Raw genomic sequence first — 27,045 nt, 5'->3', positions numbered from 1 at the left:
ACAATTATCATTCAATTCATGCATAAAATCATATCATCAAAATTAAGCACGAATTTCTACACCTAAAATCAAATTAACCACTTAACCACAATTATACAAAGGATTAGGGTAGAAATTAAACTACTAGATTATGATTAAAGACTAACCCCCTTACCTTAATTCTTCTCAACACCAACTAAGGCTTCACTTTAGCTCCCAAAGCTTGAATTCTCTAGACTCTTCTAGCTCTCTCTAGATCTCCTCTTCAAACCCTTATCTTCTCTCTATCTCTATCTCTTCTCAATTGCAAATGTTGATGAAAAAATCTTATTTCTCTACTAACAAGAGTTTATATAGGTTCACCTAATTGGGCTTAACTCACAATGCCTTAATGAGCCTAACCCATTTCTATTCTAACCCAAAATGTTACTACTCACTTAACTGTAAAATGTAATACTAACGGTCACCTACCGGTAATAAAATAAATTACTACAACTCCCTAGCACTTAGTAAAATAACAACTCTCATTAAGCACTAAAAATAATCCTCAACAAAATTACTAAATTACCCCTACTCATAAAATGACCAAAATACCCCTAAGTCCAAAATGACTAAAATACCCTTCTAACACGAATTCTACAATTCCCGACCAAAAATACACACAGAGGCAAATAACCACATAAGAGCACATATAACACACATAAATAAATAACAAAGTAAATCTAGCGAAAAATCAGGCTGTTACAGTGTTCTACAATGTAGTAGTTTACCGCACAGTTGTAGTTGGGCTTGTTTTATCTTGGAGGCGGCGTGGTTGATAGTCTACCTTGAACAATTCTGGGCAGTGCCACGAAACGTCTTAAAGAGAGCGACCTGGTCGTGACTCAACCTAGTAACAACTTCGGTAGATAATAGAATTTGGAAATCCAAATACAACACCTTGGAAATCTAAAAACAACAGGCAAACTAGATTTCATTAGAGGAGTTGTCAATGGTTTGAGAAACTTTTAATATTGTTTTCATTTGAATTGTAATTCAGTTTTATCCTAAATCATGCAACTTAATAGGTGTTTTGAGTAGGGGTATTCAAAATCGAACCAATCCAAAAGAAAAACAGTAAATCAAACCAATCCAAACTGAAACCGGAAAAAACCAAATTTGATTCAGATGTATTCAGATCATTTTTTATACTCAACGACATGGTTTGCTTCAATTTGCGGTTTTCATTTTACCAACCGAACCAAACCAAACCAAACCAAACCGCAATATAAGAAAAACACTAATTAAATATTTATTATCTAGACCGATACTCATAAAAATTCAATGAAAACTTTAATAAAATTACATTTTTTTCTTCTTAAGTTTCTTCTTTGCTTTTTATATCAAAAATGTATTTATGTGCTACTTGATAACTTGAACTCTTAGAGAATGATTAAAATGTTAATCTTTTATATTTCTTACAAAATAGGTTTACATTTTCTCTACGTTTTAATTCGGTCCACGTAGTTGGGAACATTGTTGGATGGAAAAGAAATTGTAATGTTTGATGAAATTTAAAACATTGCTGAAAAAAGTCAACCGAACCAAACCAAACCGCATCTTTATTTATCTTGTGGTTCAGATGACTTTTAATCTCAAAACCAAACCAAACCAAACCGCGAACACCCTTAGATTTGAGTCTTTTTAGTTAAAAATCATGTCAATAGGCAAAGCAAGACATCAAGTGAAGGATCAAGGATATGAATAATGAAGTTCAATGGTTCGAAGTAAACATTTGAAGACAATAAAAGTGAAGAAAATCCATTTGAAGTTCCAATGCATTGTAAGACAGAATAACGCTTGAAAAAAGGGTAAAAAACTGCATAATTCGCACAGGAGGGTTAATATTGATTATGTTTAATATATGTTTACCTAACTCTAATATTAGCAAATTCTGGTTTATCTCCTGTAAAAAAAAAAAGTTTAGAATCCAACAATGTACGTAATACAAAGATTCGTTGGTTTTGGAAAGCTAAATGTGTAATTAATTTTCATTTTTTTTATACTTTTAGATGCATGTGGCATTTTTTGACTCATTTCTTTTATAAAAATCAATGTTTTTTTTATAATTAGCAATTGTTTAAAAAAACACAATAACATATTACAATTAAATAAAAAAACACCTAAAACAAAATAAAAACCAAATCTTAATCTTCAACCTCTTTCACATCATCATCATTCTCTTAATATTCATCATCAAATTCAACCATTCAAAAATAAAAACTCATCATAATCTCCAACAAACTCTCAAATTCATTTCTTGAAATCAACAGAACAACAACATCAACACTATTTCTTATCATTGTTCTTGGATTTAGATCTTAGATAAGCACGGTCAAACTCACATTCTCACACAAATTCAGTATCTAAAGTGAGAATTCAGTTTGAAATGTAGTATGAACCAAATGTCATAGGTCGTGTGATCATAAAGCTAAAATTTCAGAGAGATTATGTGTTATTTATGATGGCAATTTTTTATCATATTTTATTTGCTTAAGCTAAGGTGTTTTTAAAGCAATATAACGAAAGACAACCTCTTGGAGAGTGAATATTTTGTTCCATTTATTAGGCAAAAAAAATGTTATGAGCACATTATGGGAATATTTTTAATCTTGCTATGACACTATGATTTCGACTATCAAATAATTGTTTCAAAAATTTAGCATCTAGTATTCTCTTTGCATGGTTAAGTTTATAATGTTAAAGTTAGAAATAATTCCTTAAAGGGTCAATTTTTAAAATGCGCATATATATAGAGAAAAGCTGAAACAAGATAATAAAATGGTGATCATTCGAAAAATATCTCAAAAGATAAGGGAAAATAAAGATAGATAGTTTTAACTAACTAATGACCAATGATATGAATGATATATCAATTTAGAATGGACAATGCAAATAAAAATTGCTTTACTCATTTTTTTAACTATTTTTAGATTGTTGTTAATAACTTATTTTTGCACTTAAAAGACAATTTGGTTAATTATTATTTGGATAACTTCTCCTTGAAAGAATTAAGATATTTTGAATTTTATTTTAATATGATGATTCAATGTGTCTTTTAAATTCAAATATTATTAGAGTTAATTCGGTTAAAGAAGTCCTCTTAAGTTGGATGCGCGCCCGACCTTATAGTAGCCTACATAACATGTTTTGGCTTCTGGGTTTTTGAGCCGACTTAAGAAGTATGGACCTCCAAAAAGAAAACTGGTATATTAACCTGACCTAAGAAACCAATTTATTAAGTCATCAAAATTTCAAACGGCTTGAGAAGTTCACATTTTTTTTCTTAGGATATCCCATACCATTCAAAAGAAGAATTAGAGATACATGTACTATAATGTCACACTAAAGTAGAAAATAGTCACTGCACTACCAGAGTATGAGTATGATTAAAATGCAAATAGATAAAACAACTACAACAAGAGAACTACAACCTACAATACTTCTTCAACGATTCTTGTTTCTCATCAGCAGTCATTACCTCAAACTTTGGCTGCATGAAACATGAAATTTTGCATAAAAATACTTTATAAAATCAACTTCGAAATAAACAGCAGAGCAGTCAATTTCATTTATTTCTCTAAAAAAAAAGTCAATTTCATTTATTATTCGTTAAATGGTTAATTCATCTATCAACATTAAGAAAGAGAGATAGAGACGAGTAATGATTTACAGAAAATCAAAGAACCTAATTTTTTAATAGTCAAAGAACCCATTTTAAATTTTTAAGGAAGTAGTATGTGTTTGCCTTGTTGAGATGTGTTGTTGTGTTTGGGCAGGAGGGTTGATTTTGGCTGTTCTCAAAAATTAGATCCAAGCACAAAGAGGTCATGTGCGATATAGTTATTTTATTTTATTTTTTTTAATTAGAAAAAAAAAATGGCTAGTGAATAAAAAGCAGGATAATCAGTTAGCAGGTACTCCCTCCGTCCCTATATCTAAACACCCATTTGATTTTATTTTTGTCCTTAAATGTAAACTCCTTTTCAAATTACTAGATGCATTTATTACTTTTTTCTTAAACATACCCCTAATTAATACTACTAATTTGTCTTGAAATATGAATAGTCAAATTTATTACACATACAAACAAAGGACAATTTGGTAATATTAATACACAAAACAGACACATTAATTACACTGACAACTTTTCTTATGAAATGTGAAAAAAACAAAGGGGGTTACATTAAGGAACGGAGGGAGTAACTAGTTTTAAAAAACAGGTGATGTGGACCAATAATTAAGGAAGTGTTTGAGAGAGAGGGTCCCATAGATTGTCCATAACATTCCTCATGGTATTAATTCCTATTATTAATGCTTTTGTCTTTTTTCCTTGTTGGCAATTCTTGTCTTAACTTACCTTACCTGTCTTCAAAACTCAAAACTAACAAACAACAACTGTAGAAAGCTGGAGTTGGTTATAAAAGCAAGGTGTAGTTTTCTTTTTCATTACGCTCTCTGGTTTCATTAGATTTATTCCAACATCATCAATAATTTACCATCATGCTTAGATGCAACAGCGTCTTTATAGGAATACTGAATTTAATAACTTTAATTGTTTCAATTTCGGTATTGGGTATTGGTTTATGGAGATGGATAACCAACGAAGCAACAACAGAATGCGAGAGATTGTTTGAAAAACTCATTATTCCCCTCGGTGTTTTACTCTTGGTGGTTTCCCTGATAGGTCTCATAGGTGCTTGTAGTGCTATCCCATGGTTTCTCGAGTTCTATCTCCTAATTCTCCTATTGTTGTTCACCGCTCTTGCAATCTCCTTCTTATTCTTCGGTCACGTTGATGATCTCAAAGGCATTGAACCTTGGTTGCAGAAAAAAATTAATAATAGCAACAATTGGAATACGATTAAGAGTTGTTTGCAACCTCGACATTTTTGCTCTGATTTTCATTCCAAATTTATGAATGATACGGTTGATGAAGTCTACACCATGCACTTGTTAGATCTTCAGGTTAGGATCTTTCGTTTTGTTTTCTTTATTGAATTTATGTTTATGCTAACCGAACAAATAATTATCTGCGTAGGTTAGGGTTGACAGCATGAATTTACATTGTCATGGATGACAGCCACAACATTCTTTCTTTTCATATATTTCAAAGAAATTTTACTTTAGTGACAAACAATTTGTCACTAAAAGTGAGATGTCCATATATAAAACTATAGATACTGTCGAATTGTACATATAAACAATGCTTGTGGTACAAGTAAACCATTAATAATGTCTTAGAAAATCGAGTTTTATCTCAGTCACCATTAATTGTCCTAACACCCTATATTTATACTGGATATGTACCATAAAGTTACTTCTTTCCCTCTGTAAGCCATATCAAAAGTTAAAAATAATTCCTTTAATAAAATATAGGTGATATATTTTTATACGGGGTTGAACAAGTTTATTAACCTTTAAGCTTGTTACAAACTTAATTAGAAAACTAAACCAAACAAACTAATAGCATAAATAACAAAGAGAAGGAACCAAAGTGAGTAACCAATTTTAGATAAGAGGAAGCAACCAATGAGAGAACCGTCCAAGCAAAAGAACCATTTTTCGATACGCGAAGAGCAAGTTTAAACAACAAGAAGAGACTGCGAAATCCCAGCAGTGACAGTGATGGCATCCTCAAGAAGCCCCTACACTGCCACCTACTCATAATTATATTAAAAAAGAAAAAAATATATACAAGAGGGGGTTAAACCAAAATTCTAAAAAAAAAAATTCAAAAGCAAAATAAAATATGAAAAAAGAAAAAAAAATAAGAAAAAGAGAACTGGTCCTAAAGGAAAAATGTGTAGCTCGGCCACCCGTCGAATCTGGAGGAGGACCCCTACCCAAAGTTTGATAGGCATTCTTTGTGATTTTCTTTGTCTCACACTCTTTTAGGATAGACATTCATTTCATTTTTGTCTTTTCGAGTTTAAGTTTTATGTTTTCTTATGATCAAATTTTACATAGAAATTATCGCACTTTACATATTGCATTTTGTTTGCTGGTATGTGAATTTTTGGTCTCTTGTATTACAATATCACATGCTATAACCATGTAAAAATTGTGTGTCTCTCTCTTTATTACTCCATCTGTCTCAAATTAGGTGACATACTCCATCCGTCTTAAATTAGATGACATCTTTCTTAATTTCTTTTGTCTCTTTTATACCAATACAATATTTATTATTTTTTTCCAAAAACATACCCTTTATTTATTTCATTTCAATTATCTTTAACTTTTTGCCTTTCAAAAAAAATATTACCTTTAACTTTTTCACTAACTAAAGTCAAAAAGAGTGTTTAATAAGTAGATGACACGTATTTTACTATTAAAATCAACAATATTAATTATTCGGAAAACTAAAATATAACAGACGGGAAGGAGTAGTAAAGAGTAATCATTAATGAAGTTTGATAATATCATTTATTTATATAGATACACATTTCACAAGACAAGGTAGTGTAAAATATTCAAACGATGTAATCATGTTCAATTTAAGTTATGGCTTAAACTTCACCCCTCGGACATTAATATTTCTTGGGGGTAAACTTTTTCCTATCATTGGACTTGATTCTTATAACTACTAAGTTTCTTTGTCTTCTTCTAGTTTGCACTAAAACTGAGAGTGACCATATTAATTTTTAATTATACCTTACTTTTATCTGCTTAAGCATTGAAATTCTTTTATGCCTTATAGATTTCCAATTTTTCAATTTTTTTTTGCAGTCAAGATGTTGCAAGCCTTCAAACGACTGTGGTTTTACTTATCAGAATTCAACAGCTTGGATGAAGATAGGAAATGTTAGTCATAACAACCCTGACTGTGATGAATGGAATAACGATCCAAACATTCTATGCTTCGAATGTCAATCTTGCAAGGTTGGCTTACTTGAAACCCTCAAGACTAATTGGGAGAACGTGCATCTAGTCAATCTTATATTACTTATGTTGATGTGCATGTTGATCTGTGTCGGTATAAATATAACCAAGGATAACAAGACGGACAAGCAAAAGAGTAAAAAATCTAATATTGATCTACCTTCATGAGTGATCCATCACAGACCAAAACTTAGAAAATGTTTAAAAGTACAATGACGACAGACATTGTCTCTTGGTAGTATATGTGAATGATCCTTGTAATTTTTACGATTAAAATAATGACTTAAAACAATAAGAATTAAAAAGTAAATATGTAACTTGTATTGAACGAACATTAATCAAGTCCAATTTATTCGTGAATATGAAAAATATCATAAGATTTTATGTATTAATTCACAATGGACCACTTATAAAGGTGGTTCCTCGAAAATTCATCTTGAAATAGATACTACGATTTTTAATAATGATTCAATATTACTAGCAAGTATCTTAGATTTAGGTATGTTTTGGGGGAGCTTAATATATCTCTCATCATGGGCAAGTGTTGGTGAGCAAAAATTAAACAAAATGGTAATATCTTGGAAGAAAAAATTAAAAATTGTCTATTGTTGTTCCAGTAGATGGCGGTGGATCATCCCAGAGGAAAGAGTGCCATTACATGAGAGAGAATTGTGTGTGAAACCTACTATTGTCGGTATTATTATAATCATTGACTTACACCATCCATCATATAAAAATGTAAATTCAGATTCACCCAGGGGTGGGAGAAGTATTAAACTCTCCCATCCTAGGAGATGTGATGACAAATTTGCTAAGTGCACCAAACCGTTCAAATAATATAGTAGTATGATTATGGTCTTGTCAATGATTGTTGACTATGCTATTTACTAAACTTATTATGAAAAATACTTATTTGAGGGGAGTTTGTAAGATTTGATTGTTGTGGTGAAAAAGAAAATAAGGTTTTATTTTTATAGAAGATAAACTAGCCCACCAAAATTGGTACATTGAAAAATCGAACTTGAGACCTTGAGGAGGAACACACTCCAAGATCACAAGACAACACCATCAGACCAACATGTGGATTGTTCATTCAAAGTTTTAGCGTTGGCTAGGATTCGAATCCTCTCTACCTCTTTGTTGGACTAATGAAAAATTCATACCAATTATCATCTAAGTGTGAATATATGCCTTGTCAGGAAATGGGCGTCCATTGGCATAGGCCGAGGGTGCGACGACCTAGGGCCCATGTCGGTAGGGGGCTCAATTATTATTTTTTTTAAGGAGGGGGAAGTATATCGAAATATTTGGTTTATGGGAAGTATATAGAATTCTGCTCTTCTCCCAACGTGTTTTGCTCACTCCCAACCAAACTTCCCAAAATACCCCTGCGTGAGTTAACTCACGCTGGGTATAACACCCGCCTGAGTTAACTCACACATGTGTTAAACATGAAAAAACAACTACGTGAGTTAACTCACGCAGGTGTTAAACATGAAAAAACATTCGCTTGAGTTAACTCACGTTGGGTATTACACCGGTGTGATTTAACTCACGTAGGGGTATTTTGGAAAGTTTGGTTTGGAGTGAGCAAAGAGTGTTGGGAGAAGAGCAGAATTCAAGTATGTATATATATATATATATATATATATATATATATATATATATATATATATATATATATATATATATATATATATATCAATCTTCACTGAAATGTCCCAAACATTGACATGATGAAGGATTGTGCTGAAGTATGTTAATGTTTTTGTCCTTTTAGTGTGATTTGCTATATATACCCCCATATTGCACACAAATTTCTATATACACCCTCCCTGTAAAAAAATTTGGTTGTTCTTAATAATGTGCCAAAAATTTATTATCGAAGAAATTAGTGATATTTTTATGGGTCCTTTGTTCCTAATAATGTGCCTCAGTAATATTAAAAATATTGGTGATATTTATTATCCAAGAAATTGAGATAATTTTCATAACAAAACAAATTATATTTTAGGTGAAAATTTGCTTGTTATAGAAATTAATCTTTATCTTTACTTTCGAAGGTTAAAAAAAATAAATTATATCAATATTGTAATGTCAATTTTCTTGAATTGATTGAATGGATTGCAGAATTGCATTTGATAATGCAAGATCATGCGAGATACATTCATGATCATGAAACCAATGTGAGATGCATTTGAGATAATGTGGCCCACTCAGCTTTTTTTGTTCTCTGGTTCTTTTTTTATCAATAGCCGCATTCGACATACGATGTTTTGGGCTGCCAGCATAACTGAGATATCAACCGTCAAAATTAATGCGTGTCTCATCAATTTCAATGAGAAAATTTAGTATCATAAGTGTGATAAAATTATTGATATAAGTTATTAAGTGTGATAAAATTCACCATCGAAGGTACACTTTTAACAACCGTCTAACATTGATTTTGTATCATCATAATAAACTTGTTAGAGATGCATATAGCATACAAAAAGAGAAATGATGTACTTTTAGCATACAAAGGAGTTCTTGTATCTATCATTTATCTAAAAAGTCTAACACTAATTTTGTATCATATATTGTTGTTGTTATCAGTTTAACATTGGACAATTTTCCGTTTTAAAATTTAATTAATTATGCGTTGATATACTTTTATTTTTTTTAGTGTTATTATTATTAGGTGTTAAAATTTCAGTCTCTATCTTTCAGAAGCTAAAATTTCATTCTATTTCGCAGGTGTTATTGTTCTTTACTTCTACAATATTTTATTTTGTTTTGGTATATATGGAGTATTTTATTTATTTTTAGATTTTGCCTAAAAAAAATTATTTGATAGTGAAAAACGAAAAAAAAAAAACGAAATGAAGCGCTAATAAAAACACAACAATGAGCTAAAAAAATTTATGATGTAATATGTAAGAGGCCCTTTTCTATTATTATGTCTAAGACCAGTAAAACTCTAGGAACTTTGGTTTTGATGATTGATAATAGATGTCCTCGAAGAACAACAATGCAAAAATCGAAAAAGAAGATTTAATCCTTGATAGGTTTCATAGGCGCTTTTTAGTCCTATCTCATGGTTTCTCGATTTCTATCTCATTCTTATATTCTTGCTCACCGCTCTTATAAGCTCCTTATTCTTCTATTCTAACTTTGTTGATTTCAAAGGCATTGAACCTTGGTTGCAGAAAAATAAATTAACAATAACGTCAATCGGAGTACGATTCAGGACAACGACAATTTTGCTCTAATTTTCATTCAATTTTTTTAATGATACTCTTGATGAATTTGTGTTCTTGATGTTCATTGCTATTATGGGTTGTCATCAAAATTGGAGTTTGCATGTGATGACATATTTGGGGTTGAATCTTTTAGCTTCATCGAACATTACCAGACATGTTAACCATAATGGCATCCATAAGATCAATGCCACAACCACAATGAAGACATCAAAGAAATCCAATGTAATGTAATGTATCTACGCAAGCTAAACATCATAGAAATCCAATGTATCCACACAAGCTAGACATCAAAGAAATCCAATCGATCAATGCTCCACAAGACCGCAAACCTACTTAGTGGTTTTCTGTTTCTTAGCCTTCTTTTCCTTCTCATCATTCTTTATAACTGCACCAAGTTCCTTTTGTGCATGCAGCATTCCAGCCCCAACATCAGTCATTATTTCCCTTGTCACAACAGCTAAAAAATTATCTTCCACCAGATATGCATCAATATAATCACACACCTTCTTTACTTCATCATCATCATTCACAGAACTTGCAAGCACTACAACAATTATGATCTACTACAACACCACTTTCAAAGGACTAAAAAAAAACCGTTTTATAATATGGCTAAGACAACAAAATTATTATTGGTGTAGTCTTAGTTGTTCTCAATAATAATCAGAAAAGGTTTTATTTTTAATACTATTTAATTCTTTTATTTTTACTTTTTAATGCTTTTTAATACTATTATTTTTTACTTTTCATCTTTTTATTTCAGATCTATTTTTCATTTCACGTTCACACCACCCTCTCACATGGAACCGCTTGTTTAGTATCGCTTAACAAGAACCGCTTAACCTGAATCACTTAATCTGATTCGCTTCATCCTCACATCTTCATCAGAATCGTTGTTCATTGCAATCGCTCTGCTCAAGTTCTTCATCGCAGTCGAATTACATTCTAACGACTCTGAGATAGAATTCGTATCTACACTGATTTCTCTACTCGAATTTGCTAATCTCACTCTCGTGTATCCATTTCTTGCGAATTGTTACGTAAACGTGGTATGTAGTTCCTTTGGGTATCTAATTTGTGATAGCAACAATGTTTAGGGTTTTGATTTTCTTATTTGATGCAACAATTCTTCAATCTTTTTACTGATTTTTAGTTAATTCTTAACGTTGAAATTTTTAGGTTAGTTCTGATTTAATATTTCTAGACTTGATGTGGTATTGCGGTGTTTAAGCTAAGCTGATTTGAAACTAAATCTAATTCTTACCTTTGACATTTCTAGGTTAATTCTGATTTGATGCAATCGATATTTCTAATTTGATTTTAACTTTTAAGTTGATCCTTAACTTTGCTTAAACAATTGACATTTTTAGGTTGATCTGATTTGATAAAATCAACAATTTCTTCCTTTTCTGCTTTGTTTTTGTTGATTAGAAGAAAATTATATGAAATGAGAATAAGAATTGTGATGTTTATGTTTGCTTGAATGAAAATAATTGTAAGTTTTTGTTTTTTGTTTTGTTGGTTTATTTGTGGATGATTGAACACAATTTAAATTTTCTCGTAGAATCCATTGCGCTTCTGATTTATCCGCCTATTCTTCACAGAGCATTTGTGTCAACCATCCGCATCTCTTGTGAGTTAGGTTTGTTCACTCAGTCATGTTTATTAAGTTTCCAATGTTGCTGCATTTTGATTAGTTTGGTTACTTTAGAAAAATTGAAATATATTCAATGGCTAGATAAATCGTCTCTAAATTGAGCTAAGTAGTTTACTCCTTGCGGTTGCAATGAATTGGACTTTTTGATGCCTTTATTATATTATTGTCTAGTTAGGAATTATGTTGAAGGTCCTTTTTTTAGAGTGCTAGAGCTAAAAACTTCCCATTTTAAGGTATTTTTGTGTATTCATGTTGATTTTTTATGTTTTGGGATGAACTACCTTTGTTTGTTATACAATTGGATTCCTCGTGCATTATGGAATTTGTGCCAGTAATCATCCTTCATAATCACATTATACTTTAAATATATAATTTGACTAGTTACCACAATCTAATTTACTTCATTTTCTAGAGGGGCTTGGATGAATCTGTGAGTGGTCGTACAAATTATGGATGGTCCATGTTAGATAGTGGTGGCATTGATGATGTTACCCTTTTGAACCTGAGATTCGAACCATTTTTTGGGCACTGTTTGTTGATAGTGTACTATGCTATATATTGTACCATTTTCAAGTTGACAAGTGTCGCGTCATTTTTCGGAGATCAAGGCTATTTGATTAGCTTTTTGACTCACTTGATTATTTCACGACTGAACATTTAATTTTTAAGAAAAAGGGGAAAAAAGTTCAAACACCCCATTTTTGAAAAGATTTAGGGTTCGGGGGTTAGTTACATAAAGGGAAGGTGTTAGCACCCTTTATGTCCGTAGTACTCTACGGGAACCTTTTGATTTTATTTAATTAATGTGCTATAACTTGCTTATTTTTTATGAAAAAAAGAAATTGAAATGATTAAAAAAGGGAAGACCTAATTATCTACATTTTATTGATTTGGAAGGACGAGTGTCCTCTGCCTACGTACCCGTGAGGGATCAAAACCTCGTAGTTCGGGGTTAAAAAACTGACGTTTGATTTGTTTTTGTGTTTTTTATTAGTTTTGAAAAAGGTTTTGAAATGAAAAGTCAAATGGCAAAAGGGAATTGGTTTGTGTTTTTTAATTTGAAAGAAAATGGACTCAAAATAAGTTAAATTGATTGATATTTGATTAAGAAAAGAAAATAAAAAAAGGACGTCACTTGATTTAGGATCAAGGTTTATTTATGAAAATATTTTTGTGTTTTGAAATATTTGCATGTTTTTGTTGTTTTTGAATGATAAACTAACGGAGCGGAAAAAATAAAAGCGTAAGGACTTCGTGGTGACGTTGGATCACCACAAAGACCATTAACCTAAACTAGAGAGCATAAAAATAAAACATACACCCACACACACCCACACACGCACACATGCACCTAAAGCTATTACATTAAGCCTATTTACATTCTAAGGTCTGCAATAAAATAAATAAATTACATTAAACCTATATTTACATCCTAAAGGCTGCGGAAAAATAAATATGCATGATTAATTTACATTAAGCCTAAATATACATTCTTAATCCCATGCGATGTCAATAAATATGGACAACTAAATGAATGATGCCTAATCTAAAAAACATAAGATAATAAAAATGCAAAGGAAATGCAAATATTTTACATCGACCTAATGTACATGCTAAATCCATGCGATAAAATAGAAATGACATGAAATAAATATGGACAGATCATTGAATGATAAATATGCAAGAGAGCAGCCACGACAAACACAACAGAAGCACATCGAAGCACCACAACAGGGAAAGCTAATAAAAACGGAAGGGGCGGCAAGCAATTGGTAATTTGAATTGGAATTGAAACAGAGTGACGCAGCAACAAGTAATGTACTGGAATCAAAATATATATGTCATAGACGTAGTAATACGATGGGAACCCAATTATATATGTAGCGATGGAGAATAACTAGAGCTGAGAATCAAAGCAAGTAAACTCTATAGTCAATATATGGGTTGCTGGCAGCTCAAACATGAGAAGTTAGATCTGCAAAGTGGTACCCAAAAAAATTCATTTTATGCACATATAATAAGGCCATTGATAACACTAATCTATTATAGAGCCTTTTTTCAGTTTAGTGCCTAATCTAAAATACCAACACAAAGCTAAAGGCTGGTCTTTAGTTTTCACCAATAATCTTATAAAGTAATGACAAAATTAAAATCTTCTTGTAAAGATGAGGTTACTGCATCATTGATAAAAATCAAAGATAACATGAATTTGATTCATGATTAAGGCAGCAACATGAACTAGACAACAAATAAAAAGGAAAAGAAAAAAAAAACAAGGTAAATAAAAGGGTAAGGACCGGTTGGATTTTGAATTGAAAAAAATAGGAAAAGCAAACAAATTAAAAAAGAGAATGGATCATAAGGAAGTAATAAAAGAATCATGTATATGAAGTATGAATGTAAGAAGAAAAAAAAAGAGTGGAATATGTGTGTGTTGAAATTCATAGCGTGGATAATAATGGTATGAAAAGGTTCAGGGAAGTAATAAAAAAGCATGTATGTGGAATATGGATGAGTGAAATATGTGTGTGATGTGTTGGTTTTAACCTGTTTTTTGAAGGAAAAAACGAAAATGAATGTGCCAAAGAAAAGCTGCTATCGCCCCCCTCTCCCGGTCCTGTGAAACTGTGTTTATAGCATTAGGGTTTGTTCAAGAGAAGCAACAAAATTGCCTTGGCTTGGGGATAAACTCTACAGATTGAGTGTGATGTGACAGGCTGTTTTGGATTGAGACTCTTTTTGGATTTTATCAAATAATAATAATAAAAATAATTAAAATGAAAAATGAAAAAATAAAATAAATAAGAATAAAAAAAAGATTATGCTGATTTGGACATTTTGGACTTATCTAGAAAAAATGAAATAATTAAATAAATAAAGACCAAATAGAATAAAATTAAAATTAAATGATTTTTTTTAAAAAAAAAAGAATAAAAGATGGAAATTTTAACTAAAAATAAAAAAAAATAAAAGAGAAGAGGACCCGACTCGGAACTAAAAATGAGGTATTTTAAAATACCTCTCTGCCGAATTTTCCACTGAAAAGTCAAAGACTGATCGGGGCCAAAGGACACGTGTTAATGAATGAATGCAGGATCCTTAGGTCAAAAATTGGGGTATGACAACAAGCTTTAATTTTGGGTTCAGCTCTTTTGAGCTTGACTTGGCTTGTCTTTGGTTAAGCTTAAAGTTTCTATAATCTACAATCAAGTCCTCTAGAATTTATTGCTTGTTGTCACCATTTTTTTTAAAAAAAATAATATTTTAAAACTTTTCTTTTCAACAAAAACATTTAGAAACTTAAATGACTGATCAGTGAATAAGCAAGTTATACATACTATAAATGAGCAGGTTAGAGATATAATAATGAAAAGTGATCCATTTTTTTTATCTCTAAAATCTATGACAACGGTTTTTAGTTGTCTTTCAATAGCAAAGTTCTATGTGTTGTATTTTCCTGTATGCAGCAAAAGCGTTATCAAACGAAATGGCAATGCCTAAGACTACCACAGAGAGAAAAGCATTGCCGAATGCAAAGGAAACGGTTATGTCAAAAAAGGCTACGGTTTTCAGCCGTAGTTTTGACCGAAATTGTTGTTGTGAGGTTTGTTCTTGAAAAGATCAACAAATGTTTCCTTAACCGTAGTATTAGGATCTTCAATGCCATCACAAGAGCTCACAGGATTTTTCAGCAAGCTTGTCATTGAGTTTCTTCGAAAACTTTTAAGCAATCTTAACATCAAGATTCTTAGAACTTCCATCAGCAAGCTTAATAACAATGTCTTCAAAACTTCCAGCAACAACAGACTTTGAGCTAGTTTTGGGGATGAGATCAGTGCTCGTTTGATAAGCTGGAGTTTAGTCAACCCATATGATTTTGTCAAACTAACTGCGGATTCAAACACTGAATTGCTTTTTTGATATGAGGGATAACCCATAATTCGTGTGAGTTAGGCCCAACATTGTTTCGTCATCAAACCGTCAACAAACCGTTGTTACTCAGAAGCAGACACATGTATCAATATGCATTCGTTTGGTTGAGCTACCGCAAGAATATTGGCGGGAGAGAACTTTGAAGGAAATCGCGAGTGCGGTTGGCACTCCTATTGACCTTGGTGGCCCCACACGTAACCGTACCTTTGGTCACTATGCCTGCATTTTAGTGGACATTGATTTATCAAAAAGAGCATATGACGAAATTCTTGTCGAGCGGGATGGTTTTTCTTTCAAAGTGGAAGTTTACTATGAGAGGAGACCTTTATTTTGCCATCATTACTATTCTATTGGACACAATGTCACCACATGTAGGTGGTTGCACCCGCAGGCTGATAAGTCAATAATTTAGTGGTTCTTAAGTGTTTAATTTCATAGAATTTAGTTTGTTTTTAGAAATATTTTACTTCAAATTTGCTTGTTATTTTTTCAGGATCAAATATGATGAAAGATCGAGTCTTTGTGCAAAAAAAATGGATTAAGATGCATGATTAAAGCTTGCTTGAGAAGAAAGCTAGAAAGAGGGAAATTCTGCCATATTTATGTGCTAATTTGGTGCATATTTATGTGCATATTTAGTACAATTATATGTTCTGATTTGGTGCAAATTTATGTGCCGATTTAGTACAAATTTATGCTCCGATTTAGTGCAATTTTATGCTGTTTGTTTAGCTATAAATAGAGGAGCCATCAGACTTGTATAATTTATATTTTGTTCTTGGGAATTCTATGCGACAATTATTTCCATTGAATAAAAGTTCTTATTTTATATTTTATAACCCACTTGGGTTGGCCTAGTGGTATTGGCTTGGGACCTGGGAGTGTGCTCCTCCTCGAGGTCTCAGGTTCGATTCTCACTGGTTTCAATTTAGGTGGGCTAATTTAGCTTTTTCAAAAAATCGATTCTCACTGGTTTCAATTTAGGTGGGCTAATTTAGCTTTTTCAAAAAAAAAAGTTCTTATTTTATTCTTCTTTATAATTCTTCTTCATTACTTTCAACTATTTATTTTTATGTCTTTCTTCTCCATCTCCTTGTGTACGATGAACATGAGTGAGTAGACTTCTTTGTCTTGGGATTGTTGGATGAGTCTAATGACCTAACCCTATCAAACCAAGCCTAGAACCCTAATTTTAATGTGAATCTATTTTTGTAATCTAATCTCACCGTTCTTAATTCTTATTTCAAATACTAACCGAAGTATCGAAAGAAGAAGGTTTGTATTGGACATGTGAGATCAGACAAGGATTACGAAACATGAGAATAGTCTAGTAAACCTTGAGACCTTAAAGTTTTGCTCTTAATGGGTTTCAATAACGATCAACCATGAGAATAAGCGTGGTTGTTATTGAAACACACTCATTGATTTCGAGAGAAACCTTGATATGCTTTAGAGAAATAGGTCTTTAGAAATAGATTTAACATAAGATTTAGGTATTAGGGGTGGATTGTGAAAGATTTGTCATTATGACGAACCAATAATCTCGAGGCATTTTTTATTATTACTTTTCATCAATCCAGATCAAAACTTTTAAACCTTTAATCTTTCAGCTAATCACCGATAAAAAGAGAATCACAATTACATCAACTCCATGTTGGAACGATACTTTTACTACTCTGATAAAACCGTGCACTTGCGGAAATTACACATCACAGGCAGCAAAGGAAAATAATGATCGTGGGAAACAATCTATTGTGGTCGAAGCTGCTCCTCCCCCTAAACAATCACGACAACATGGTGATGTAGGGGCATCAACTTTGGCCAATGGAAGCACATGGACTTGGGTTCCGGTTCCTGTCACTTCCACATTAACTACCACTCAGAGGGTTACATCGCCTTCTGCCCCTACAACATTGGCTTTTATTTCTCAGGCAATTCTGGCTCCTATTCCATCCTCTGCTTTCATTTCTAATACACAATATTGTTTCTTCACCAATGGTTACTTCTCAGACGTCTGTCCCTGAGTCCATACTGTCTCTGTCATCCAACTCTTTCAGTTTTCCTCTTCATAATGTTTTTGACTCTATCTCTACTGATGAGTTGATGCAGACTAGACTAGTGTTGGAGGTTGTTTCCCCAGTAGCGCACGTCGACATGCATTTCGACGAAGTGGAGCGGTTGCATCGGACATCGCAGGAGGGGTTGGAGATCCCCACAGTTGATGATGTAACTGCTACGCTTTTTGATGATGTGGAACTTAATCATTCGAGCCCGCGGGAGCTGGTGGACAATCCCAAGGGTTCCCATGAGAATGTCTCAAACTCGTCCCCTGTTGAGCACAATGACATGCATGAGGTCTCTGTTAATTTGTTAAAGGTCCAAGCGGATCGTTTTGTGGAGCACAATGATATGCAATCTGACTCACACAGCTCCCCACTTGTTGACCGTACTATTGATCTTTCTTTGGTATCTCTTGAGGCCTCTAAGGGGTCCCTTGATGGGATTGGAAATGTCGAGAAAGAGGTTGTCTCTCAGGATGGTCCAGCGTAAAATGTTATGCCAGAGGTTCACGGTAATTCTAGGATTCAGCAAGACATGGAGCTATGACGCCGAGTTAAGGAGTATGATCAAAAATGTGTTGAATCACCTTCCTCCCTGTTTTAACAAGGAAACAGAAGCAACAACTAAAGAAGACCACTATGGGTAAGCCGTAAAAAACCAGTTCTACGGGTTATAATTCTACTACTGATCAATGATAGTTTTGTACTGGAATGTCCGTTGTTTTGGTAGCTCAGACACTAAAATTACCTTAAAAAACTCTCAAATTTTTCGTGAAGGTAACAGTTGTGCTGATAGGTTGGTTGCTTTGGGTCACTTGGTGTAGATTGGTTGTCGGTCTTACCTTCTGATTTGCAGCCGGACTTTAATTCGGACCGTGGTGGAATGCCTCGATTTAGATTCCCATAGGCGGTTGTCTTTATTATATTTTTGCTCTTCTTTTCTGTTATTTCGCTTTTTTGTTTTTTCATCGAGGGCTTTTCCCTAGCCCCCCTTTTGTATTTTTCCCCCCTTTTTTAATAAAATTTGAGATTGGCGGTATAGGATGAGAGTTCATCGGGATGCCAACCTAGTGGGGATGTCGTTGCTTTTCCTTGATGTCTATCCTCTCTCCTGGTTTAGCGAAATAAATATAGCTAAGAAAATGTATGTAGAGCTTAGTTAAAAAAAGTGTATTAGTAATCAATTAAGACAATTAAAAAAAATGTGGGTAAGGTGAAATTGTAACGCCCTATTTATCTATTTAATTATTTTATTGGGTTTAGAGTCTAATTATATGATTTAATTGATTATGTGGTATGTTGTTATTTTGTTAAATGGCTTTATTTTATTATTTAGTAGAATATGATTAAAAACAGAATAATTAGACTTGAAGGGCTGAATTAGAATTTAGAGGAGTTTAGTGGAATTAAGTAGAATTAAGAGAATTGGTTCAGCAAATAAGAATAGGAAAAACTAAGAGTCAGAGAGTTTTTCACGTAAAACAAGTTTTTGGGAGAAAAGGGAGGAACCAAGAGAAGAGAAGAGTCAGAGAAGAGAAAGCTTGTAGAACCTTGTAATCAACCAATCTAAGGTAAGGGTGGGATTAACTTTCTCTAATTTTAGGTTGTATAATTCTGAAATTGAGTTTAACATGTTGTTGTTTGTGAATTTGGGAATTAGGTTTTGATTTGGAATTGATTGTTGAAAAAGTAGACAATTCACTGAATTCATGATTAACTGCTGCTGTTGTTATTATGAGATGTTGTTGTTGATGATTGATGCCATGGGTAATCATAATCATAAAGCTTGCTATGAATTTGTGTTGTTCTTAAAGGTTTTCATGAAAAATGGGTCTAATGGTGATTTTTATTGAAAGGATGTTTTGGGTCAAGTTTTATATGGATTGAGTGTCTTTTCATGTTTAGAAACGTTTAAACAAACTTTGGGACCAAATTTGGGCTTAGGGGATTCAAAATTGGGATTTTGAGCAAAAGTGATTTTAAGTGTTTTTGGGAAATAAGAGATTCTGGGGTAAACTGTTTTGGAGATTTGAAAATATGATTTTTCAGTAAAATATGATAGGATTTATTGAATAGAGCGCGTAGGCAAAAACAGAATTGGAATCTTGTTAACGGTTGGGTTTATACGGACGAAACGGTAAAAAAAAAAGGGACTGCACTGAACCGCAGCGCAGGTCACTGGCTACTGCCTGCCCACGTCTGGGTGCAGATTTCCAGCGGCTGTGCACAGCAAGACCTCCCCTCATCGGTGACTGCTTTGTTGTGCCTTCGTCTGCGTGCTGTCAGGACTTCGGTTTTCACAGCGTTTTTGTGCTTTTTCACCCATTTTTGTTTTGAATTGGTCTTTGGTGTAAACATGAAAGTTTTAGATAATTTTGTTAGCTTTCCAATGGCTTTGGTTTGGATCAAAAATGATTTTTATATTTTGAGTTATGATGAAAATACTCCAAGTGGGTTTTAGTAAAACTTTATGAAAATTCAGCATAACTATTTCTAAGTTAAACCAAAACTTATGGATTGTCTCCAAACTTCAAGGCTTGTGTACTATGAGTTCAATTAAGGTGTTTAAGAGTATTTAACCTATGTTGTGATGAATCTAACTTGGTTTGACGTGAATATCTTTGATTGATGAATTATGATATTATGATGCGAAGTCGTTGTTGTTGTCGTTGCCGCTGTTGTTGTCAATGTCGTTAAAGTTGTAAGTTGTTGTCGATGTCCTTGAAGTTGTTGGCTTTTGTTGCATTTGTTGCTAAGTCCATGCATAATCATTAAAGTTCGGGGCTTGATGCCCTGTTGAATGTATAATCATTCATATAAAGTTGGGGGATTGATGCCCTGTTGAATGCTTGATCATTCATACCATGTTGAGAGCCTATGCTCTATAAGTTGGGGGCTTGATGCCCTGATTGGTACCACATGCATAATGCATTGTCAAGTTGATGTTGTTGTCGTTACATTGTCGTTGATGTCGAGTTGTCGGTGTTGTCATCGTGTCATCAAGTTGTCGAAATAATTAATGAATTGTTATTGAGAAATTATGTGAAGCATTAACACTGTTTAATTGTTGTTGGTTATGTTGTTAAATTCTGTTGATGAATTATATGCTTATTATTATTGAATGTGAATCTCACCCCCTTCTGTTTGAATATTGCCTCTACGTGGGTAACATGCAGATAACCGGGATTAGCTGCTGATGTGAGTTGAGTCTCTCATGCGTCATCTTAATGTCGCTCTGATACGTAACGGGATGGGGATATTTGCATTGTTTTCCATTTGTTACGTATTAGTATGAAATATGTTGATGAACCATTGAAATGGAATTTTTAAGAAGTTGTTTATGTTGAGGTCGTAGTGTCATTTTGTTGAATAATGAATTGTTTTTTTTTTTTGCTGTGATGTAATTTGAATTATTGATAAAAGATGTTTAAATAAATAGTAATTTTATTCTATTTATCTTTTAAAGAAGTGTAACATCCTGTTTAAGTTGAATACTCTGAATTTTATGTATTATTTATATGATGGAAAAACGGGGTGTTACAGTTGGTATCAGAGCAGGTCGGTCTGTTCGGCTAAGTAGTTGAGTCGTTTGTGTCGTGTGACGGTTGAATATTGTCGTTGTGTTTTCCTAATCAATGGTTGTCGAAACCCCGGCTAAGGGTTTGGTGACTACTTATCTAGTATGCTTGAAGTGTCCTTTGTCGATGTTTGGTAGAGATTTTGCAGTGGACTTAGTCTGTTTGCCGTTGAGTGGGATGGATGTGATACTAGGTATGAACTGGTTAGAGTTTAGCTATGTTCATATTAATTGTTTTAGAAAGACGGTGCGTTTTTCTTCTGCCGAAAAAGAAGGAGAAACTGAGTTCTTGACTACTAAACAGTTAAAACAGTTAATGCACGATGGAATCCAAATGTTTTCTTTTATGTCGTCCATGTCTATTACGAATCAAGCAGTGATTGATAAGTTCCAAGTGGTGTGAGAATTTCCAGAAGTTTTTCCTGATGAAATTCCTGATGTGCCACTAGAGAGGGAAGTAGAATTTTCTATAGATCTTATTCCAGGTACGAAGCCTGTTTCTATGGCACCTTACTGTATGCCAGCTTCCGAATCAGCTGAGTTGAAAAAGCAATTAGAAGATTTGCTTGATAAGAAGTTTATAAGGCCAAGTGTGTCGCCTTGGGGAGCGCCGGTGTTATTGGTTAAGAAGAAAGATGGCAGCATGAGGTTGTGTATAGATTACCGGCAGTTGAACAAAGTGACAATAAATATTAGGTATCCACTTTCGAGGATTGACGATTTGATGGATCAGTTGGTGGGTGCGCGTGTGTTCAGTAAAATTGACTTAAGATCAGGCTATCACCAGATCAAAGTGAAAGATGAGGATATTCAGAAGACGGCCTTTAGGACATGTTACGGACATTACGAATATTCTGTAATGCCTTTCGGTGTTACTAACGCCCCGAGAGTGTTTATGGTATACATGAATCGTATTTTTCATGCTTATTTAGATCGCTTTGTTGTTGTGTTCATTGATGATATTTTGATATACTCTAAGTCTGAATAAGAACATGCCGAGCATTTGAAGATTGTTTTGCAAGTGCTGAAACAGAATAAGTTACATGCCAAGTTGTCAAAGTGTGAATTCTGGTTGAACGAGGGTAGTGGTATTGTTGTAGATCCATCTAAGGTTGATGCAGTATCGCAATGGGAGACTCCGAAGTCGGTTACCGAAGTTAGGAGCTTTTTGGGTTTGGCAGGTTATTACCGCATGTTTATAGAAGGATTTTCAAAATTAGCACTTCCGTTAACCCAGTTGACCTGTAAGGGTAGAACTTTGGTGCGGGATGTTCAGTGTGAGAACAGCTTTAATGAATTGAAGCAGCGGTTGACGACGACTCCGGTTTTGATTTTACCAAAGTCCGATAAACCTTTTGTTGTGTATTGTGATGCGTCCAAGTTGGGTTTAGGTGGTGTGCTTATGCAGAATAACAAGGTAGTGGCTTATGCATCGAGGCAGTTGAGGATTCATGAACGAAACTATCCTACTCGTGATCTTGAGTTAGCTGCAGTAGTCTTTGTGCTTAAGATTTTGAGACATTATTGGTATGGTTCTAGATTTGAAGTGTTTAGTAATCATAAAAGTCTGAAGTATTTGTTTGATCAGAAGGAATTGAATATGAGACAGCGAAGTAGGAAAACTTTACATATGTCTTCTATGATGGTTAAAGAGTTGGAGCTGCTCGAACAGTTTAGAGACCTAAGTTTAGTTTGTGAATTGTCACCTCAGAGTGTGAAGTTGGGAATGTTGAAGATTAATAGTGAATTTTTTAATAGTATTAAAGAAGCGCGGAAAGTGGATGTAAAGTTGGTAGATTTATTGATTGGTAGAAATCAGACTGAGGATAGTGACTTAAAAGTTGATGATCAGGGAGTGTTGCGATTTCAAGGCAGAATTTGTGTTCATGACAATGATGAGATGAAGAAGATGATTCTTGAAGAAAGTCACAGAAGTAGCTTGAGTATTCATCCGGGAGCTATAAAGATGTATCATGATTTGAAGAAGTTGTTTTGGTGGTCTGTGTTGAAACGTGATGTGGAACAGTTTGTGTATTCATGTTTGATTTGTCAGAAGTCAAAAGTTGAGCATCAGAAACCTGCTGGGTTGTTGACACCTTTAGATATTCTAGAGTGGAAGTGGGATAGTATATCCATGGATTTTGTGACGAGTTTTCCGAATACTTCAAGAGGACATGATGCGATTTGGGTAATTGTGGATAGACTGACGAAGTCGGCCCATTTTATTCCGATTGACATCAGTTTTCCTGTATCTCAGTTGGCGGAGATTTATATTCGTGAGATTGTGAAGCTAGATGGTGTTCCGTCGAGCATTGTGTCAGATAGAGATCCAAGGTTTACTTCTACATTTTGGAAGAGTTTGCAAGAAGCTTTGGGTTCTAAGTTGAGGTTGAGTTCGACGTATCATCCGCAGACAGATGGTCAGTCGGAGAGAACAATTCAATCATTGGAGGACTTGTTGAGAGTTTGTGTACTTGAGAAAGGTGGAACTTACGATAGTCATCTACCGGTGATAGAGTTCACGTACAATAACAGTTATCATTCTAGTATTGGAATGACACCATTTGAAGCTTTGTACGGTCGGAGGTGCAGAACTCCGTTGTGCTGGTTCGAGTCAGGTGAAAGTGTAATTTTGGGACCAGATATCGTTCAGCAAACCACTGAGAAGGTTAAGTTAATCCAAGAAAAGATGAAAGCGGCGCAGAGTCGACAAAAGAGTTATCATGATAAGCGTAGGAAACACCTTGAGTTTCAGGAAGGAGACCATGTATTTTTGAGAGTCACTCTTGTGACTGGTGTGGGACGTGCATTGAAGTCAAAGAAACTGACTCCGAGGTTTATTGGTCCATACCAGATATCAGAAAGAATTGGAACAGTGGCGTATCGAGTGGGTTTACCACCGAATCTTTCGAATTTGCATGATGTGTTTCATGTGTCACAACTTCGGAAGTATGTTTCGGATCCATCTCATGTGATTCCAAAGGATGATGTGCAAGTTAGAGATAACCTTATGGTTGAGACCTTACCAGTGAGAATTGAAGGTCGTGAAGTGAAGAAGTTGAGAGGCAAGGAGATACCTCTTGTGAAGGTTGTTTGGGGAGGAGCGACTAGTGAAAGTTTAACATGGGAGTTGGAAAGTAAGATGCTGGAGTCTTATCCAGAGTTGTTTGCATGAGGTACATTTTCGAGGACGAAAATTTTATAAGTTGGGGAGAGTTGTAACGCCCTATTTATCAATTTAATTATTTTATTGGGTTTAGAGTCTAATTATATGATTTAATTGATTATGTGGTATGTTGTTATTTTGTTAAATGGCTTTATTTTATTATTTAGTAGAATATGATTAAAAATAGAATAATTAGACTTGAAGGGCTGAATTAGAATTTAGAGGAGTTTAGTGGAATTAAGTAGAATTTAGAGAATTGGTTAAGGAAATAAGAATAGGAAAAACTAAGAGTCAGAGAGTTTATCACGTAAAACATGTTTTTGGGAGAAAAGGGAGGAACCAAGAGAAGAGAAGAGTCAGAGAAGAGAAAGCTTGTAGAACCTTGTAATCAACCAATCTAAGGTAAGGGTGGGATTAACATTATCTAATTTTAGGTTGTATAATTCTGAAATTGAGTTTAGCATGTTGTTGTTTGTGGAATTGTGAATTTGGGAATTAGGTTTTGATTTGGAATTGATTGCTGAAAAAGTAGATAATTCAATAAATTCATGATTAACTGCTGCTGTTGTTGTTATGAGATGTTGTTGTTGATGATTGATGCCATGGGTAATCATAATCATAGAGCTTGCTATGAATTTGTGTTGTTCTTGAAGGTTTTCATGAAAAAATGGGTCAAACGGTGATTTTTGTTGAAAGGATGTTTTTGTTCAAGTTTCATATGGATTGAGTCTCTTTTCATTTACAGAAAAGTTTAAACAAACTTTGGGACCAAATTTGGGCTTAGGGGATTCAAAATTGGGATTTTGAGTAAAAATATGTTTTTGGGAAATAAGTGATTATGGGATAAGCTATTTTGGAGATTTGAAAATGTGATTTTTCAGTAAAATATGATAGGATTTATTGAATAGAGCGCGTAGGCGAAAACGGAATTGGAATCGGGTTAACGGTTGGGTTTTTACGGACAAAACGGTAAAAAAAAAAAGGGAACTGCACAGAACAGCAGCGCAGGTCACTGGCTACTGCCTGCCCACGCCTGGGTGCATATTTCCAGCGCCTGGGAGCAGCAAGACAGCCCCTCATGGGTGACTGCTTTGTTGTGCCTTCGTCTGCGTGATGTCAGGACTTCGGTTTTCGCGGCGTTTTTGTGCTTTTTCACCCATTTCTGTTTTGAATTGGCCTTTGGTGTAAACATAAAAGTTTTAGATAATTTAGTTAGCTTTCCAATGACTTTGGGTTGGATCAAAAATGACTTTTAGATTTTGAGTTATGATGAAAATACTCCAAGTAGGTCTTAGTAAAATTTTATAAAAATTCAGCATAACTATTTCTAAGTTAAACCAAAACTTATGGATTGTCTCCAAACTTCAAGGCTTGTGTGCTATGAGTTCAATTAAGGTGTTTAAGAGTGTTTAACCTATGTTGTGATGAATCTAACTTGGTTTGACATGAATATCTTTGATTGATGAATTATGGTATTATGATACGAAGTCGTTGTTGTTGTCGTTGCCGCTGTTGTTGTTAATGTCGTTAAAGTTGTGAGTTGTTGTCGATGTCGTTGAAGTTGTTGGCTGTTGTTGCATTTGTTGCTGAGTCCATGCATAATCATTAAAGTTGGAGGCTTGATGCCCTGTTGAATGTATAATCATTCATATAAAGTTGGGGGCTTGATGCCCGGTTCAATGCTTGATCATTCATACCATGTTGAGAGCCTGTGCTCTATAATTTGAGAGCCTTTGCTATATAAGTTGAGAGCCTGTGCTCTATAAGTTGGGGGCTTGATGCCCTGATTGGTACCACATGCATAGTGCATTGTCAAGTTGATGTTGTTGTCGTTGCATTGTCGTTGATGTCGAGTTGTCGGTGTTGTCGTCGTGTCGTCAAGTTGTCGAAATATTTAATGAGTTGTTATTGTGAAATTATGTGAGACATTAACATTGTTTAATTGTTGTTGGTTATGTTGTTAAATTCTGTTGATGAATTATATGCTTATTATTATTGAATGTGAATTTCACCCCTTCTGTTTGAATGTTGCCTCTACGTGGGTAACATGCAGATAACCAGGATTAGCTGCTGATGTGAGTTGACTCTCTCACGCGTCGTCTTAAGGTAGCTCTGATACGTAACGGGATGGGGATATTTGCATTGTTTTCCATTTGTTACGTGTTACTATGAATTATTTTGATGAACCATTCAAATGGAATTTTTAAGAAGTTGTTTTTGCTGAGGCCGTAGTGTCATTTTGTTGAATAATGAAATGTTTTTTTTTGCTGCGATGTAATTTGAATTATTGATAAAAGATGTTTAAATAAAGGGTAATTTTATTCTATTTATCTTTTAAAGAAGTGTGACATCCTGTTTAAGTTGAATACTATGATTTTTATGTATTATTTATATGTTGGAAAAACAGGGTGTTACAGAAATTGTCCTAAACTATGTAACTTCTACTTAATTACTAAGACAAATATAATTTGAGCTTTACATTGACTGAATTGGTGTGAAAATAAAAATTA

At 33.8% G+C, this 27,045-nt stretch overlaps 1 protein-coding gene and 1 long non-coding RNA gene across 2 annotated transcripts; both read left to right on the top strand.

Annotated features, from left to right (window-relative positions):
* Window positions 1-21,427: 21,427 nt before the first annotated feature.
* LOC146916057 (uncharacterized) lies at window positions 21,428-24,544 on the top strand. Its single transcript, XM_085721529.1, has 8 exons — window positions 21,428-21,563; window positions 21,783-21,945; window positions 22,066-22,267; window positions 22,379-22,550; window positions 23,472-23,685; window positions 23,905-24,037; window positions 24,125-24,434; window positions 24,531-24,544. Exons 1-8 carry the CDS (start codon window positions 21,428-21,430, stop codon window positions 24,542-24,544), a joined length of 1,344 nt encoding a protein of 447 aa, XP_085577655.1.
* Window positions 24,545-24,840: 296 nt separating this feature from the next.
* Window positions 24,841-26,845, top strand: LOC146916056 (uncharacterized). Its single transcript, XR_015013670.1, has 2 exons — window positions 24,841-24,937; window positions 26,589-26,845. It is a non-coding gene; the product is annotated as an uncharacterized LOC146916056 (long non-coding RNA).
* The last annotated feature ends 200 nt before the right edge of the window (window positions 26,846-27,045 follow it).

This window comes from Medicago sativa, chromosome 6 (genome assembly GCF_051527215.1).
Source record: "Medicago sativa cultivar Bolivia chromosome 6, Bolivia_mono, whole genome shotgun sequence".
NCBI lineage: Eukaryota > Viridiplantae > Streptophyta > Magnoliopsida > Fabales > Fabaceae > Medicago > Medicago sativa.
This window is presented reverse-complemented; position numbering and strand designations above follow the sequence as displayed.

Excerpts from the sequence above, each read along its gene's own strand:
- LOC146916057 (XM_085721529.1), top strand. The coding sequence starts at position 21,428 with ATGGTTGTCGAAACCCCGGCTAAGGGTTTGGTGACTACTTATCTAGTA. Across the intron at positions 21,946-22,065 it reads GAAGATTTGCTTGATAAGAA|GTATCCACTTTCGAGGATTG; the intron begins GTTTATAAGGCC and ends AATAAATATTAG. Across the intron at positions 24,038-24,124 it reads TTCAGCAAACCACTGAGAAG|GAAGGAGACCATGTATTTTT; the intron begins GTTAAGTTAATC and ends CTTGAGTTTCAG.